At 56.1% G+C, this 17,028-nt stretch overlaps 1 protein-coding gene across 2 annotated transcripts; it reads left to right on the plus strand.

Moving 5' to 3' along the window:
• The first annotated feature begins 1,266 nt into the window (after positions 1-1,266).
• On the plus strand, positions 1,267-16,971 carry LOC117647525 (metal transporter CNNM4). 2 transcript variants are annotated; one of them, XM_034389296.1, is made up of 12 exons: positions 1,267-2,082; positions 8,749-8,998; positions 10,355-10,728; positions 12,294-12,766; positions 12,852-13,043; positions 13,124-13,270; positions 13,361-13,495; positions 13,572-13,708; positions 13,803-13,938; positions 14,022-14,245; positions 14,330-14,398; positions 14,498-16,971. In XM_034389296.1, exons 1-12 carry the CDS (start codon positions 1,334-1,336, stop codon positions 14,735-14,737), a joined length of 3,126 nt encoding a protein of 1,041 aa, XP_034245187.1. In that variant the 5' UTR covers positions 1,267-1,333; the 3' UTR covers positions 14,738-16,971. The 2 variants fall into 2 exon arrangements, with proteins under 2 accessions (XP_034245187.1, XP_034245188.1); XM_034389297.1 differs by having other exon boundaries at positions 14,501-16,971.
• Positions 16,972-17,028: the final 57 nt, after the last annotated feature.

Below are 17,028 nucleotides of genomic sequence, written 5' to 3' on the forward strand. Positions count from 1 at the left end.
AGAGGCGGCGCTCGCGTTGTTGTGGTCAGATTTGCCCGTTTGTGCCAAGTGACAGAAGGTAGAATGTCGGTATTGCGCTCGGGAAATGCAGTGTACGTTCAAAATAAAATCATAAAATTGATTTAAGTGAAAGCTGAGACACATGGAAGATTATAAATAGCGCAAGACTGCCTTTGGTTCGTTTTCTATGGTTTTAAGTACAGTCGCGCAAAGTTGCCCTTCCCTCGCTCGCCAATGGGGACTGATTTATCCGCTTTTCCAGGGTGTTTTAGGCGATTTCCCTCTCTGCAATCTTGCAAACTAATTTCGTATCAATAAATCTCGCAAGTTCTGCCAACATGCCCGGCGCGATAAGGTGAAAGGGCGGCGCGCGGAGCGACGAATTTATATCACTCAGCATGTCGGAGATAACAGAGGTGCCATAATTGTTATCTTACGGCAGCTAAAATGTAGTTAAGTCATGAGTGAAAATGAAACCCCGTCACTGCCTTCCGCTGTGGAAACGAGTGTGAGTGCGTGTGTGTGTGTGAGTCCGAGGAAGTGGTCATTGAGGTCTTCCCCGTGGCTCGGGGGGCACTTGTCCGAAGAGCGCTTTCGTCGCTCCGTCTCTCTCGCACACCTGCGGGATGCCCAACGAGTGCGAGAGAGACGGAGCGACGAAGCGCTGTCACTTTTGCCGTCACGACCGCGCCGTGCTGACTCAGGCGGCCACGTGCCGCCACTGCCGGTGCCGTCTCCGTCTCCACCCGCACTTCCCTTATCTCAATTTTCGCGCGCAAGACGGCACGGCTGCTGCACATCGCGCTGTCTCTCTCGCACTCGTGGGGCGTCCCGTTGCGGTGCGAGAGAGACAGTCCGGTGCTGCAGCTGCACGGGGCCACGCAGGCCACGCATTAGCACAGGTGCGTCGCCCCGTGCAGCTTGTCGACGCGCGTCCCGCCGTCCGATCCAGATCCGTCCCGTTGCGCCCCCACCACCCCCACCCCCTGCCCTGCTTTTTCCCACCCCATGCAGCCGCGAAGCGCGGCGGTGCGAGAGAGAGGGGGCGGCGCGGCGCCCCGACGACAGAGACCGCGCGACGCGCTGGCGTTTCTGACGCAAACCGAGCCGAGCCGAGCCGAGCCGCCCCGCGCAGCGGAGCCCAGCCGCGCCACGGGGGAGCCGGGGGGAGCCGAGCCGAGCGCGGCGCTGGCGCGGTGCGCGGGGGGGCGAGGCTCTCTAGAGGCGGCCGAGGTTATAAAGGCGCGTGCGCCGCCTGGCCCAGCAGTAGTGCGGAACACACCCCGTGCAGGAGAGGAGCGGACGGCGCGGTTCGGGTTCTGGTCGTGTCACTATGCAAAGCCCCCTTCGCGCCGCCCTGGGTGCCGCCGCCGTTGTGACCGTGTGTGCTGCCCTGGCCCTGGCCCTGCCGGCCGGGTCGGGGGCAGCTGTGGGGGCCGGGGCCGCGGGGGCCAAGGTGTTGACGGCGACCCTCATCAACGCGACGAGGACCTCCGACGAGACTGTCTTCCTCCGTCACGGCAAGCTTGACGGCCTGGTGCGCGACGTTGTCCTGGCCGAGCTGCGCGTCGCGGCGCCCGACACCGTGCAGGACAACGAGGTCAGGTTTCTGCTGACCGCGGATCCGGCGCTGTGCCTCGGCGGCGTCCTGGATGACGTCCTGGATGACGGGGAGCCCCCGCCAGACCCCGGCGCCGGCCCTGGCGCCAACGTGGTGGCCCAGGCCGCGAGTGTGCTCGCGGGCGCCGCGGGCACCACCGGTGTGGACAGTGTGTCCGCACCGACGAGGACTAGAACCGTCCGGCGATGGTTCACGGTGACACATAACCTCAACGCCAGACGGCTGTACGTGTGTGTGGGAAGTGACAGTGCGCGGACTCCTCCACGGACGTGGACCAGTGCGGAGCCCGCCAGCACTGACAGTGGCAGGACGTCTGGCCAACGGATAGTGTGGATTCACCAGGGTGACCAAGTAGTGCTAGAGTTGCCGGCCCCTGTCGGCGATGCGGTTCAGAAGAGCGAAGCGCACACTGCTGCCGGGGCCCCGGCCCAGGCAGCCCAGGCCACCGTCCTGCCGACACGGTGAGTAAAGCAGCCGAAAACGTGGCGTATCGGATTGGCCAGCCAGCAGGACACGCCTGGACCCGTGTCCGCACCTGTGTGTCGGCCTGTCGGCGACACTGTTGTGGCTGTCATGAGTGTCAATAAATGGGCTGCTGCTGGCATTTGTTTACATTGTGGGCCTCCTCAAGTCCATTCATTCAGGGGCCACTCATTGGTAAAGATAACGTCATAGAAGAGAGGATTTTATGATGGTGACTTAATGTTTTTGGTGGTATGCGTTCATTCATTCATTCAATTAGAATGTCGTCATTGAATTAATTTTGCGAAATTGCTCTTTGCAAATTTGGTTAAATTGAGCCCCTTGTTGATGGCCTGCCGTTTTGTTTGTGATAGACATCACTCAATCATGATAGTTGGCATAATTGAATTTTATTTTTTAATTGTGGTGTTAATTTCTGGTATGACAAGGGTCCCACGGCTGTGATAAGTGAGATGATTCAAGACCCGTCTGCCTTGATAAGTTAATCCATTCACTCTGGGCATGATTGATATGCTGCGGCATCAAGTGTACACTGTTATGCTCACTTAAAAATATTAGTCGCATCTTAGCTGTCCTATATTTCACTGTCATTCCTGCTTCAAAGTAATTTTAATTTCTCCTGCTGTTATCTACCCAATGGTACACTCTGCGGACCTGTGAGATAAGGGAGCCTTGCCCTACATAAAGGCCTTGCTCCAACTCTGTCTCATGTGTCGGCAACAAAAGCCTTTTTGGCTGTCCTGTTCCGTTCCACCTGGATTGTCTGATTGTCCGCACTGCCTTGAGCTCCAGTGCCCACCTCCAACCTCGCCTCTGCCCTTTGCTCCCCTCTGCTGTTTGACATTGACATGTGCACGGGACCTTAACAAGCAAGCCTCCTGCTTTCTGCTTAAGGGGCTTCCCTCACTCCTCCTCACTGATTTGCTTGAGTGGATTGAGTTGAGTAAAGGACATTGCTGGGGGCAAAAAAGGAGGAGGGGTTGGGGACTGTTCTTCAGTCTACCTTTCTGAGATGTTTGACTAATGTCTGATAAGGACTCCAAGCAGGTTAAAAGGGCCTCTGGCTCTAAAAATAAAGCCCCATCACTCCTTCCCCTTCGCGACTGCACATTTGCTACCCCTCGTGTCGTCTGCAGCCCCCCCCCCCAGTCCTTTCGATTGGGAAGATTGCAGTGCGGGCCCGCGGTGCCGTCTGCACTGAAGTTGGCATCGCTGTGTGCCGCGATTTGATTAACGACACGCGTCGGCGAGAGAGAAAGAGAGAGGGGGAGAGAGGGAGGGGAGGGGAGGGCCTTGTGAATGGTCGCGGTGACATGACGCTATGCGGGCAGGGCAGTGCCTGGCAGGGCAGCTCCAAAGCGAGCCGCCAAAGAGTCCGGTGAGCGTGAGACTGGGGTGGCGGAGGAAATGAGATGTCGCGGCCCCACACTGGAAGTGCCGGAAGGCCTGAAAACTGAAAGCAGTGGAGGGGTGCTCTGAAGGGGGCCGAGGGGGTTCTGTCTCTCTCGCACCCCTAAGAAGGCCCCGGGAGTGCGAGAGAGACAGAGTGACGAAAAAGACTCTCGGATCATCCTGCGCGCGACTCGGCGGTCGCTGGTATGTGCGGGTTGCGGGTACACGCGGTGCGTGCGGCGAGGGGGAGGGGGTGAGAGGGGATAGGAGAGGCTCCCGTGCCCTGCCCTGCCCGGGCCGCCACGCCACGGCCACGGCCACACCGGCCGCGTCTGAAGGGCACCTTGAAGGATTGCCCTAAACCGGATTCCTCTCCTTGCCGCTCCATCTGCAGAGCGACTCCGCGGAAAAAGAAGCGAGAAAAAAGGAGAATGCATCGAGTGTTGGGCTGGCTAATTCGTATCGCTGCGGCCGCGGGGCCGCGTTGATAAGCCTTATCGCGAGATGCGCTGGATTGCCGGGGCATTGCCGGTCTGTTCGCGGGGGGTGGCATTCCGCCGCCACGAGGTGCGTCCGTCCCTTCGCTCTGTCTCTGGCTATGGCTTTGCGATCAAGACTTTTTTGATTGTCAGTGTGTTGACGTGCGGGCCCGCGGCAGGGTTTCAGGGTTTGAGGCGCGTGGGTTCGAAACCCGCAACCCCGCGGCGGTGGGCGTGGCGGCGTGGCTGGGCGGGTTTCTCGCCGGCCGGCCGGCGTGGCGGCAGCTGCTGTTCGCGGTGTCTTTGAACCGACGTCCGGTGCAGCCGGTTGGCAGTCGTTACAAGCGGATGAAAGCGGTTCAAATCGGGCGAAAGCGGTTTGGAACGGAATCGGGTACCCGTCGAGGGAAAAATGGCGCACCGGGGGAGTGCCAGCCGCGGCTGCGGACTGATTCCGAGAGTCGTCGCTCTGTCTCTCTCGCAACTATAGCGGGGCGCGCCGTGAGTGCGAGAGAGACGGAGCGACGAACCCGTCTGGCGTGGCGCTCGACGTGTTGTTTTGCAGAGTGCAGGACGCTGCCCCGGCGCGTCCCGGCTGTTGTCGCGTGCCGCCGGGGCTCCTCTCTGGCAGGAAGAATATCGTCACTTGCGGGGGAGGGGGAGGGGGGGAGGCGCGGCTCGGGTAGACCGATAACTACACTGCTTTCCGGTCGCGTTTGTCGACGAGGATGCTGGCGTGGTCGTGTTGCTAAGTAGGCGTCTTGTTCTGGCTGGAGTGCAGGCCGTCCACACCGCCAACATTTCTGGACTTAGTTTAGTCTGTCATTGCCTGCATTTGAAGGACCAGAAAGTGACTTGTTTGCCGCTGACGCACTTGACCGTGACACACCGCAGCGACACTGTGAATTCTGGCGGTGGCTCGCCGTGTGATGCCTGACACGACTGACACACTTCTGTCTCCGCAAGCGTTTTGCCGCCGGACGACGCGGACGACGCGACGCGACGCAGCAGTCTCAACACAAACAAAGTGGTGCTGTGTGAGTGAGTGTTGCCGCGGTTCTGTCTCCAGGCGGCGAGCGTGTTACGTGGAATTGTAAATGGGTCTCTGATTCATTTTTCCCGAAGGCGCTGCTCGAGTGGCCGAAACAAGGGCCCGAGCTTCCTAGAAGGGCGCGACAGCTGTCCTTGGCCCGGTGTAGGGACGAACGGGGGTTCCGGTCGGTCTCTCATGGGGTGTCCCATGAGTGCGAGAGAGACAGCTCCCGATCAGAGGCGGGTGGGGCGACGCTCTAGGATCCCATGTATGGGGCCCACCCTGGGACCCACCCCCCGCCACGCCCTGGTGGCCCTGGTGGCCCGGTGGTGCGGCTGGGGGGTGGGGGGTCGGGGAAATGGAGTTATGTTATGCCTTGGGGTGGCCGACCTGCTTGAAAGGTTTGGAGGCGGCGAGGGCGAGGCGGCCTGGGACGGGAGGCTTGACCCGGTGGCGTAGCGGCGCTGCCGCCCCCACCGCCGCCCCACCCACTGGACTGTCTACGCCGCAGTGGGCCAGAAGACCGGCGAAGCTTCGGCGCTGCGCAGCGCGCAGCAAGCGAAGCATGGCGAATCCTCCGCGAACGGAACGGAACGGGGCCGACTGTATTTCGGGCCTTCTGGTGTCTGGCGAGGCCGGCGAGCTTTGCCGGCGAGGCGACGTCCCCGTCTTGCCACCAGCGGGCCGACTCCGACCACTGCTCTCTGTCTCTCTCGCACCCACACGGGCCTTACGGGACGCCCCACGAGTGCGAGAGAGACAGAGAGCAGTGCTCGGCCTGCAGGCTATCGCCCTTCCCTGACTGGCCCCAGCTGCCCCCCGTTGGCGGCCCAAAGGGGCTGGCGGCCTGGCGGGGCTGGCGGGGCTGGCAGCCCTAGGCAGCCCAACCCCCACGCCGCCCCGCCACCCACTTTCCCTAGAGCCCCTCCTCTCCTCGGTTGAACCGACTCGGTTCCTGGCAGGGCGCCACCGCCACAAGCCCCCAGCCCGCCAGCCCCACCTTGGAGCGTCGCTCCCTCACTCACTCGCTCGCTCGCTCGCCAGTCCGTACCGGATCGCACTGCCCGGCCACGCCCCGCCGCGCCCCGATGGTACGCCCCAGCTCGGGAACGCCCTTTGGTACGCCCTCGGGTACGCCCCGCGGTGCGACTTAGAGGCGCGCGATGACACCGCGATGCGTCAGCAGGCATTGCACCCCCGCGCGGGGCGGGCGGTGCGGTGCGGTGCCCTCTCCACAGCGCCGCCCCGTCTCGACCGTCACCCCTATTGCTTTGCAGGACGTTGCGGCGATGCAGTGACTCTGCTCACACACACACTCTCTCTCTCTCACACACACACACGGACACGCCCACGCACACAGTGACGCACTCTGGCGGGCTCGTCCTTCCGACGGAACCGCGGCCGGCGATAGTGTGTGGAGCCTCCGTCGTCACTGATACCACACGCCTCGGTGGCATTCCCTTATGATTCACGCGAGGCGAGGCGAGGCTGGATGGATGGATCCCGTTTCTGCCGCGGCGGATTCCAAACGGTCTGCGCTTTTGTCGCTCTGTCGCACTCTGTCCCCCTCGCACACTCGTGGGGTTTCGGTTCGGCCGGGCCGGCATTGAAAGGGAAAGGTGGGGAGGGGGCGTCACAACACCCTTTCTCGATTTCCTACCGCGAGGAACCTACACTGAGGAATGATGTAGTCATGTTTACTGAGCTGGTTCTCAGTCCTGCAGGATCCAAATCGTCATCCAGTCTGAGAAATGTGAGCAATGTGAACTTGGTCACGTGTGTAACCCACCGTAAAGTTGCCACCGCTCGGCCGCACGGCCTTATATCGCGAAGACAAAAGGCAGTACCAGGAACTCGACAGTGTAAAACGACAGCGAAAGTCAATGTGACCCCCCTCCCCCTTTGCCCTGCACGCTTCATGCTCGTTGTTTTCAAGAGCAACAGGTAAAGTGTTATTGCGGAAAGCCGTGTCGTAAAGGTAGAGTAGCGATGACGTCACCCGCAGGCGTTCCGTGTGGGTGCGAGAGAGACAGAGCGACGGAACGATGCTCCGGAATGAGGCGACAGCGTGTCGGGTTACCACACATGCCACGGCCAGTGAACGAGCCTTAGGCCTTCGGGCATCTCGGCTTACGTTTACGTACCGCGGCCTGCGCAGCCGGAGCGAGCGATTACTGCATCTCGGCCTGGACTTTCTGGACTCTTGCCTGGGACGGACGACGGGGTGGTCCTTCGTCGGGGTCCTTCGTCGGGGTCCCTCGCAAAGGCGCGAAAGAGACAGAGAGACACGAGAAGGACTCTCCTCGGCCCTCTGAGTGGAGGAGAGACAGAGCGACGAAAACGACTCTCGGAATGAGTCTTGCTGCGGCCTGTGCGGTGTTTGCGCTCCTTGCTGCGTGCTCACCGTAAACACTCACGTACTCGCGCACACACGCACACACAGACGGCCGTCCCGTCGGCGTGGGGGTTGCTATAAATACCATGAGGAGGCAAGTCTGCCCGCGGGCCGCGGCGTCCGGATGGGGCGAGGCGGCGCGGGAAGGCCGTCGCCACCGCGCTGCCTCCGAGCGGCGTCGCGTTCTCTCTCTCTCTCTCTCTCTCTCTCTCACTCACTCTCACTCTCGACGGACCGCAACGAGTGCGAGAGAGACGGAGCGAGCGGCGGACGTTCGGCACCAGTCTTGCCGTCGCTAAAAGTCGCACGCGGGACGCGGGTCTGGCCCAATGACGTTTTCCGGTGGCGCGGTCGCGAGACGCGGCGACGCCGTGACGCGGCACAATGGGCTCCTCGTTCGGAGAGCGATCCATTGGTGGGGTCACTCGTTCGGTTCGAGTCCCATTTAGCGACTCTGGAGCTCAAAACGCGTCCGGGATTTCGGCCGCCCCCACGGCAAGTCCACTGCGGCGCTGTTTTCCCTCTGGACGGGCAGGGCAGCGTGGGGTCCTCTCCTCAGCTGCTGTACACTGTACGGTCTGCATTGCTTTCTTATCGACCCGCTCTGGTGCCGCGCGGCCACCCTAGCTCTGGCTGCAACCCTGGCCATGACCCACCCTATGCCCTACCCAGCCACAGCCACCCCCTCCCCCTCCCTCAAGTCCCCCCGCCTCTGCCCCCTCCCGGTGCACCTTTCCCCCATGACGACTGAAAGGGCGATAGGGGCGATCTCCATGGAGGCGCCTCCTGCCTGGCTGCCTGCCTGCCTGCCTGCTGCGACGTGCGATACCGCACCGCCCCCACTCCCCTTTGTCGTGTCGAAATGAGACCATTGGGGTGGGGGGCGTGGGGAACTCCCTACCCCTTCCGCAAACGCCCGCCGCGTGGCCACAGATCGTTCCAGGGGTGTGTACTTTGTACTTGCGCAGTGAGTAACGCATTGCACTCCCACGCTGTGTTCATTCAGCCCCCACCCCCCTTCAGCTTTCGCTGTCCGGGCCCGCAACCTACGCGTTGACCGTGAAGGGAGGGGAGGGGGGCTGGTTTTCCCTCTCCACCCTTCGCCCTTTTTTCCGTTCTGCATTGTGCCGAGCTCGACGAGAAGTCCCCTCGCCCTGTGCCCCCCCCCCCCCCAAGCCGCCCCCGAACCGCCCCCAACCCTCTCCCAAGGCAGTGGAATTAAATTGGCTATGGCTGCTTGTTGAGACGGCTCTTCGCCACGCCACACCTCACCTCGGGAGCTTTTCGCCACCCTGTCTCTCTCTCTCTCGCAGTGCAGTGCGTCATGGTGTTGTTGTTGTTGCAGGCGGCGCCGCGCCTGGACGGTGAGCGAGGCCGTGCCCGCGCCGACGCTGCTCGGCTTCCGGGTGGAGCGGTCGTCGCACGGCGTGCACACGGCCGACGACGGCGTGCCCGAGGTCCTGGTGGCGTCCGAGATCACGCTGCGCCTCTTCGGCGAGCGCTTCTCCAACGAGGCCGAGCTGGGCGTCACGTACACGGCCTCGGACGTGGGGGAGGACTGCAAGGACTTCTACCCCGGCTCCAAGTACTTCAAGGTAGGGTTGCCACCAGGTTGCCACCCGCCGCGGCCTCTTGTGTTCCTTGACGCGCTGACAGGGTTTCGCTCCAAGTACTCGGAGGTAGGGTTGCCCCCTTGTTTAATTTATTTACTCGCTGGCAGGTTTTCGCTTCAAGCACTCAAAGTTAGGGTTGCCACCCGGCACCACCTTCTCGTGTCCCTTGACACGTTGACAGGGTTTCGCTCCAAGTTCTTGAAGGTAGGGTTGCCACCCGCCGCGGCCCCCTCGTGTCCCTTGACGCGCTGACAGGGTTTCGTCGCTGCGGGGCTGCGGGGGACACGCGTGGCGCCGTGAGCCTCGTAAGGCCGTAATGGGATTGGCGGTGCGTTCGTTGTGTTTCTCGGGGCCGTCGGGCCTCTGGGTCACGAGCTCGCCGCGACCACGGGCCCCCCTAGGCCCCCCTGGCCACTGGCCTACTGCCTCGAGTCGGCCCCTTCCGAAAATAATAAATCCGGTACAGTCAGTTCGATGAAGCAGACCGGCTGTAATGGATCGGCTGACCGGCGCTCTCCCCGTCGAGCCGCTCGGCCGCCACTCTGTCTCCCTCGCACTCCCACGGGGCGGCCCACGAGTGCGACGGAGACACGGCGACCATTCATTCGCAGAGAGTCTGCGCTGGTGAAACAAGGCGGAGCGGGAACGCTTTTGGCCGCGGTGCGTGGAGTGGATGGAGCGGTACAGCACCGCAGACGAACGCTGCACAGGCTGGGCTGCGACTGCTCCGCGCCTAGCCTCCCCCTTCCCCCTCCACTCCCACCAGCGCGGTGGCAGGGGTGGCGGCCGTCCCGTCGGACAGCGCTGCTCGGCGGGACGGCCCAGCCTTGCCGACGAGGGGCTCCCGGCCGGCTGGCGGGCTGTGCCGTGGCGGCCGTGGGGTGGGGTGGGTTCGCGGCGAGGTTCGCGGCGCCTCGCGGACACAACGCCACAGACAGTTCGAAAACAAGAAGATGAAGGAGAGGAAGAAGGACAAGGAGCGGGCTGTCTTTCTCCCCGACGACGCGTCGCGCCCGTCGAAGGAGTAAACAGACGGTCCTGTTTCGCTGCGCTGCGCCGCGCCACGCTGCCGCCGCTTGTTTGCTGACCTGGCTGAAATTAAAGAAGCCCCCACACCGGAAACGCGCCCAGGCCGCGACGCGGCGGCCGTTGCGCGTGAGCGCGCTGAGTCACGGCATTCTGAGGAGCGAAACAACGACGGCGCTTTGTTTTTGCATTTGAATTTGCTCTGGCTGATTGAAAATTTCGCGACGCGCCGCATAGCGATTATTTTTAGAGTGTGGCTATGGCGCCGCCTGTTGTACTGCGAGTACTTGAATCTTGCCTCTCTCTCCGCAGCTGTTCGATGTGAACCCCTCGCGGACGTCGGCGCTGGTGACGGTCAAGATGCCCCCGGCCGCCCTGGCGCTGCCGGGCAAGCCGCAGTTCCTGTGCCTGCGCGCCTCCAACGCCTCGGCGCAGTGGTCGCACCAGGGCTCCGAGACGTACATGACGTTCCGCTCGTACGAGCGCCTGCTGCCCGTCTGGCTGTCCATCGTCATCATCCTGACCTGCCTGGGCTTCTCGGCGCTCTTCTCCGGCCTCAACCTGGGCCTCATGTCGCTGGACCGCACCGACCTCAAGATCGTGTGCAACACGGGCACGGAGCGCGAGCGGCAGTACGCGCGCGCCATCCTGCCCGTCCGCAACCACGGCAACTTCTTGCTGTGCAGGTGCGTTGGCCGGGGTGTCCGACACACTGCAAATGCCGTTTTGGCCGTGCCTGCTTCTCGCACTCAGAAAGCGCCTGCGAGGTAGGCCGCCCATTGGGCCCGCAACGCACCGGAGTGGAGACGGTGGCCTACCTCGCCCCTGCCGTCTCCAGGGGCGGGGTAGGCCACCGTCTCACACCGGAGCGTTGCGGGCCCAATGGGCGGCCTACCTCGCAGGCGCTCACGCCGTTCAAGTCAGCCTGGCAGTGTGCTAGTTTGTGGCAGTCCTGCGTGGCCGGGGCTTTGTGGTGGTGTCCTGGGGTTTGAGCTGGCTGTCGCCCAGGCTGGGCCCCTCTGGCTGTGGCCCTTCTGGCGCGCGGGCCGCGGCACTGTGAAAAGGGGAAAGGGGAGAAAAAGGTCAAAGGGCGCTCGGCGGCGTGCATGGAGGGCAGGAGGGCCGCTCTCCGCGCACCCCGTCTAGTGCGGCTTTGTTGACGCCCTGCCCCGCCGTGCCACGCCACGCCACCGCGTTGTCTTTGCCGGTCTGTAAATCAGCCAGGCCACCAAGCAGTGCGTGCGTCTGCCGTGTCAACGCATGTCAACCTCGCCGCCTCGAAACTGCTCGAAAGCGGTCCGAAGCGGTTGGGCGGCGGCGGTGGCGGCGTCGACGACGACGACGTCGGCGTGCGTTTGTGTGGTTTGTGTTTGCCCAGCGAGAATTTAATGGCGTAATCGCGCACCGCGAGGCGCTGGTGGAGCTAGGCGGCAGGCTGATTCCGAGAGTCGTTTTCGTCGCTCTGTCTCTCTCGCACCCACACGGGACGCCCCGTGAGTGCGAGAGAGACGGCGACGGGTACGACTCTCGGAATCAGTCCGCAGAGCTAGGCGGCGCGGTGTCTGGTCTGTGTGCTCTGGGGGGCGCTGCATGGCGCTGGCGGTGACGGGCCGGGCTTCCCCGCACCGAGCTGTACACTTGTCCCGCTCCGTCTCTCTCGCACCCAAACGGCCAAACGGCACGCCCCACGAGTGCGAGAGAGACGGAGCATCGGTATCTGCCTGCTGCCGAACACCGCACAGATTACGGGCCGAGCCGCTGCACTGGTGGCTGCATGCACTGTCGACTTGGAGGATGAATGGGACGGGACGGCCGTCGTGCTCCACGCTGCACCGCTGCACTGTGGCATCGCGCGGCCGCGAGTTTCAAGTGTAATTAAACATGCAGTGTCCTGCACGCTCCGTCTCTCTCGCTCCCGTACGCCTGTACGGCACGCCCAGTGAGTGCGAGAGAGACGGCTGCGGAATCGCTCCGGAGTCCGCCTCGCCCACGGGGAGTGCAGCAAGTGGTGCATGCGGAGCGTGGGCGGGCACGTGTCTGGTGTCAGGTTGCTGTTTTAATGGGTCGGAACATTTTTTTGGAGGATGGGATGATTAAACGGGAGATTTTAAAGGCCTCCCTAAACATGCAAAAAAAAAAAGAAAATCAAACAAATAAAGAATTGAGTTCCTGAAACTCTTGTCTCAAGAAAACATTTTTTGGGTGATCCGACCTGTGTGTAATGCTAAACGTTTGTTCCTTTCCGCGACAGCATCCTGCTGGGCAACGTGGCCGTCAACTCGACCCTCACCATCCTGATGGACGACCTGACGTCCGGCCTCGTGGCCGTCATCAGCTCGACGCTGGCCATCGTGGTGTTCGGCGAGATCACGCCCCAGGCGGTGTGCTCGCGCCACGGCCTGGAGGTGGGCGCCAAGACCATCAACATCACCAAGCTCTTCATGGGCCTCACCTCGCCGCTCAGCTTCCCCATCTCCAAGATCCTGGACTGGATCCTGGGCGAGGAGATCGGCAACGTGTACACGCGGGAGCGCATCAAGGAGCTGGTGAAGGTGACGACCGAGTTCAACGACCTGGAGAAGGACGAGGTGAACATCATCGCCGGCGCCCTGGAGCTGCGCAAGAAGACCGTGGCGGACGTCATGACCAAGCTGGAGGACGTGTACATGCTGCCTCATGACGCCATCTTGGACTTCGAGACGGTGTCGGAGATCATGAAGTCAGGTAGGAACCAAAAGATGAGGGGGAAATTTTCTCGAGTATCTGTTTGGACTGATTAATGTTGTGATTTTTCTTGTTCTGGGTTTAGGATTCTCACGAGTGCCCGTGTACGAAGGCGTGCGAACCAACATTGTTACAATGTTGTACATCAAGGATCTCGCCTTTGTGGACCCTGATGATGAGACTCCTCTGAAGACCCTCTGCCAGTTTTACCAGAATGAGTGTAACTTCGTGTACGAGGACCTTACTTTGGATGTGTTGTTCAGGCAATTCAAGGATGGTGAGTTGACTTTTATGCCAGCATTGTCAAGACTATCTTTTAGTGCTTTGGGGAACCTGAAAATACCTTTTGTGTCATAGGTATAAAGGGCCACATGGCACTAGTGCACAAGGTGAATAGCGAGGGTGAAGGGGATCCTTTCTATGAGACAGTGGGTCTCATTACTCTGGAGGACGTCATTGAAGAACTTATTCAGGCTGAGATCATGGATGAAACCGACGTGTTCAGTGAGTTTATTAGTTTTGCTGTCAAGGCATTTATGTTCTGAAGGGAGTGTTTCTTCTAACAAACCTGCATCAATTTTTGTTATCTTTCAGCTGATAACAAATCCAAAAAACGTAGGAAGCAGAATTTAAAACAAGATTTCACAGCATTCTGTGAACGCCGGGAGAACCAGCACATTCACATTTCCCCTCAGCTAACTTTGGCTACGTTCCAATACCTGAGTGCCAGTAAGTCCCAGCCTAGGGTACACAATTGCTGTGCTTGATGCAAATGACAGGTTTTAATACTGCACTTAAATTTCAGGCGTGGAAGCTTTCAAGCCTCATAATGTCTCTGAAACAATCCTTCGTCGTTTGTTGAGACATGATGTCATATTCCACATAAAGGTGAAAAATAAGGAAAAGGCCAGACAAGATCCTGCTACTTGTATTTACCAACAGGTAAGATAATCCACTAACTTTTTATTAGTTACCTATCTCTCAGACATTTTATGGTCTCTCCTCCTGACATTAATTTTATCACTGTTGTGCACAGGGGAAACCGTCTGATTATTTCGTACTTATCCTGGAAGGACGTGTTGAAGTTACAGTTGGAAAGGAAAATTTAATGTTTGAAAGTGGTCCATTCACTTACTTTGGCACTCAAGCGCTCATGCAGAGTGTGAATGTTGGTAAGTAGTTAGTCACATCCAACTTGAGTTTATGCAAGTTTTGCCAGTTTAATTGCATAAAGAACATTGGAATACTTTTCCAGCTGAGTCACCTTCTATTCCTACCAATATGGGAAGTCTGCAGTCGGTGAATCTGGATGTCATGCTACGTCACACCTTTGTACCGGACTATACTGTTCGGGCTGTCATGGATGTTCTCTACATTCGAGTGAGGAGGTCGGCATACCTTGCAGCTAAGCAGGCCACTCTAATGGCTATAAGTCGGAAGGATTCAACTGATGAGCATTTTGATGATGAGGTTGAAAAGGTATTTAGTTTCAGCATATGTAATTTATGCCATTCTCTTCAACCTGTTAGGTTCATTTAAAAAAAAAAATCTTTCTGTTCTCAGTTATTGCACGCTATGGATGATGATGAAGCAAGAAGTCGTGGTGAATTGGAATCACAGACACACAGTCCTGTAAGTAATCTCATCTCATAATAATAATCTGATTTAAAACTAATTTTTAAGCTCTTCTTTTTCATATGTATAATTTTTTTTCCATTCCTTTCTTCTCAGCAGACTGATAGGTCTTCTCTCCATAAACACAACAATGTTTCATCTTCTGCTCCAGTCAACAAAGAAACTAGCCCAAATGGCAGTATTCATTCTCCATTAAGTCCTGGAAAACAGGAAACAGCTTTGTCAAGAAGCAACAGTCAGTCAAAATCAGTATTGTCCGGGGACAAGAAGTCTACTGTAGAAGATAATGCAGATGAGCTTAAATCATTGCTGCCACAAGACCAAGAGCCCTGCTAACAGGAACAGGGTCTGTTTAATGTGGTTGCAAATCTGCTGCTATTGTTGTAAATTAATTGGATCTACTCTGCAATTGATGTAAAATTTTTGACTGGCAGACAGTTTTGAAAACTTGAACATATCATTTATGTTTGAAGTAAGTGTGAGAGCCAGGGGAAGACATCGATCTTGAGTGGAAACAGTCTCAAATTCCATGGTACAATCAATGGCCTTGTTTCTTAATTTGGCTATTTATTTGCTTCAGTTAAGCATTTACTCATGTCTCAGTGTTTTTATTACTTCTTTCTGTGTCATGGGGATACAGATTTCATGGTTCTTTAAATTAGAGTGTAACATTACAGCCAAAGAGTCTTATCTTCTGTTTTTAATGATGTTTTTATTGGGGTTTCTCTTTTTTTAATTAAAAAATTCTCCTTTTTTTCTTGTTTTGATACTAATATCAGCAGTTGTATCAATTATAAACTTCCTTCAGAGGAAGCATACTGTCTTTTTTAGAATGTTTAGAATGTGCTTAAGCACAAGTTTATTGTACCTGTAGTTGTTGAAATGTCTAATGGTAGATTGACAAATAATGTTTGTTCGTTTTTTGTTGTTTCGTTGTTTTTACCCTAGGTGTCATTTTTCTTGAGAAAATCAATCCATGATGCCTTCCTGTAGGTCTTAGACTGGTGCTAAGGGAGAAAACGATAAATTTTAGTTCATTAGTTCCTGTAATATTGTGAAACTGTGCCTTTTGACTCAATGGTGAGATTTGGATTTGTGAGTCTCTTCCCATTGAGATGATAGCAACCTACTTTCATTTGTTACAAATACCTCAATTTGCAATTGAGTGATTTGACTTGACCATTGCCTAGTTTCTGACACCCATTTCTTTTCATTTAAGACATTCATTTTTAAGTTATCCTTACTTAGCATCAATTAAAAATTGAGGATTTAAACAATAGCGGTATTAAAACCTGACTAAGGGTCATTGTATTTTCATTTATTCATTCATTTATTTATTTATTTACTTAGTGTAACATAATGAAGAAAAATTATCATGATTGCTCAAAAGGGTGCAGGCAGGATTGCGGGGAGGAAGAATATCATTAATCTCCATTTGTTCTATTTTATTGTACTTAATCATTGTATTGTCAAATTGCATGAAATTTGAGGATGTTTAAAACTGTATACTGATGCATTTCTTTTATGGTTTCTGTAGATGTTTGGTGAGCAATGCTTGTTTTGTTCTGTGATGACATCCTTTAAACTGATCGAGCTGTTCAAGCAGCCGTCTACCACCACATGTTTCCATCTATTGAGGTGTTAACCCCCCCCCCTTTTTTTACAACATAAATCTTGCCATTAGGCTGATTGTTCACTTAATGCCCTACCGTTAACATTTTATAATTTTGCTCCCAAGATATATGCATTGTCTCTGTTTGCTTGAAAGGTTTGCCCTGCGTAGATAGTAGTACTATACAAGAAAACAACTTTAGCCAAAGTGCCTTCCTTCTAATTTGTTAACTGGAGTATATTGTTATGGTCTCATAATTTCTTTCAACTTAGATAGGTTATAACTGTGTTTTATTTGTTGCCTAGCACTTGGACTGCTTACAGCTGTGCATTTATGTTTCGATTGAGAGATCTATTTAGCTTCCCGGGTAGGGTATAGTAGGTCAGGTGAGACAGGGTTATTTAATGCCAGTTTGTTGATAATGCATCTCTTATGTTGTTCTAATTCTGTTCCTTGTTACTTTGTCTCACCAAGCCATGCTGGGACCTAATGCAAGAGTACCATCTATAACGACCTCGTTAATTTTGAACTTTATGTTTCACTGCTAAAATGGGTACTTATTTTTATATCCATTCTTCAAAATGGAGTAAGTTTGTCAATATAGTCTATTGTCGTTATGGAATGTTGTTATGTTGTATTTTTATAGTGAGCCATCAGTAGCCCTACCAACGATTTACAGTTCATGAACTATTAAGAACTTTTACTCCTGTATCAGCTGTTTATAGCCAGCTTGCATATGCACAAGGAGAATGTTCTCACTACTTTTTGAACTGGTTCCCCAGACATCTTGTAGGTTTATGTGTAAATTCCTTTTATCACTTTGTTAAAGAAGCTGCCGGTGCATCTTAAATATGTTGAAACAAAATATGGATACTTTTTTCTTTTCATATTTCGATCTGTATTATGAACTAAGAAGTATTGTTGAATAGCATGGCCCAAATAACATGTTTTTACATCACTTTTTTGTCTTTCTGATTCGCTTACCCCCAGCTCAGCAAACCTTCTATGTAAAAAC

Source organism: Thrips palmi, unplaced genomic scaffold (genome assembly GCF_012932325.1).
Source record: "Thrips palmi isolate BJ-2018 unplaced genomic scaffold, TpBJ-2018v1 HiC_scaffold_2, whole genome shotgun sequence".
Lineage (NCBI taxonomy): Eukaryota > Metazoa > Arthropoda > Insecta > Thysanoptera > Thripidae > Thrips > Thrips palmi.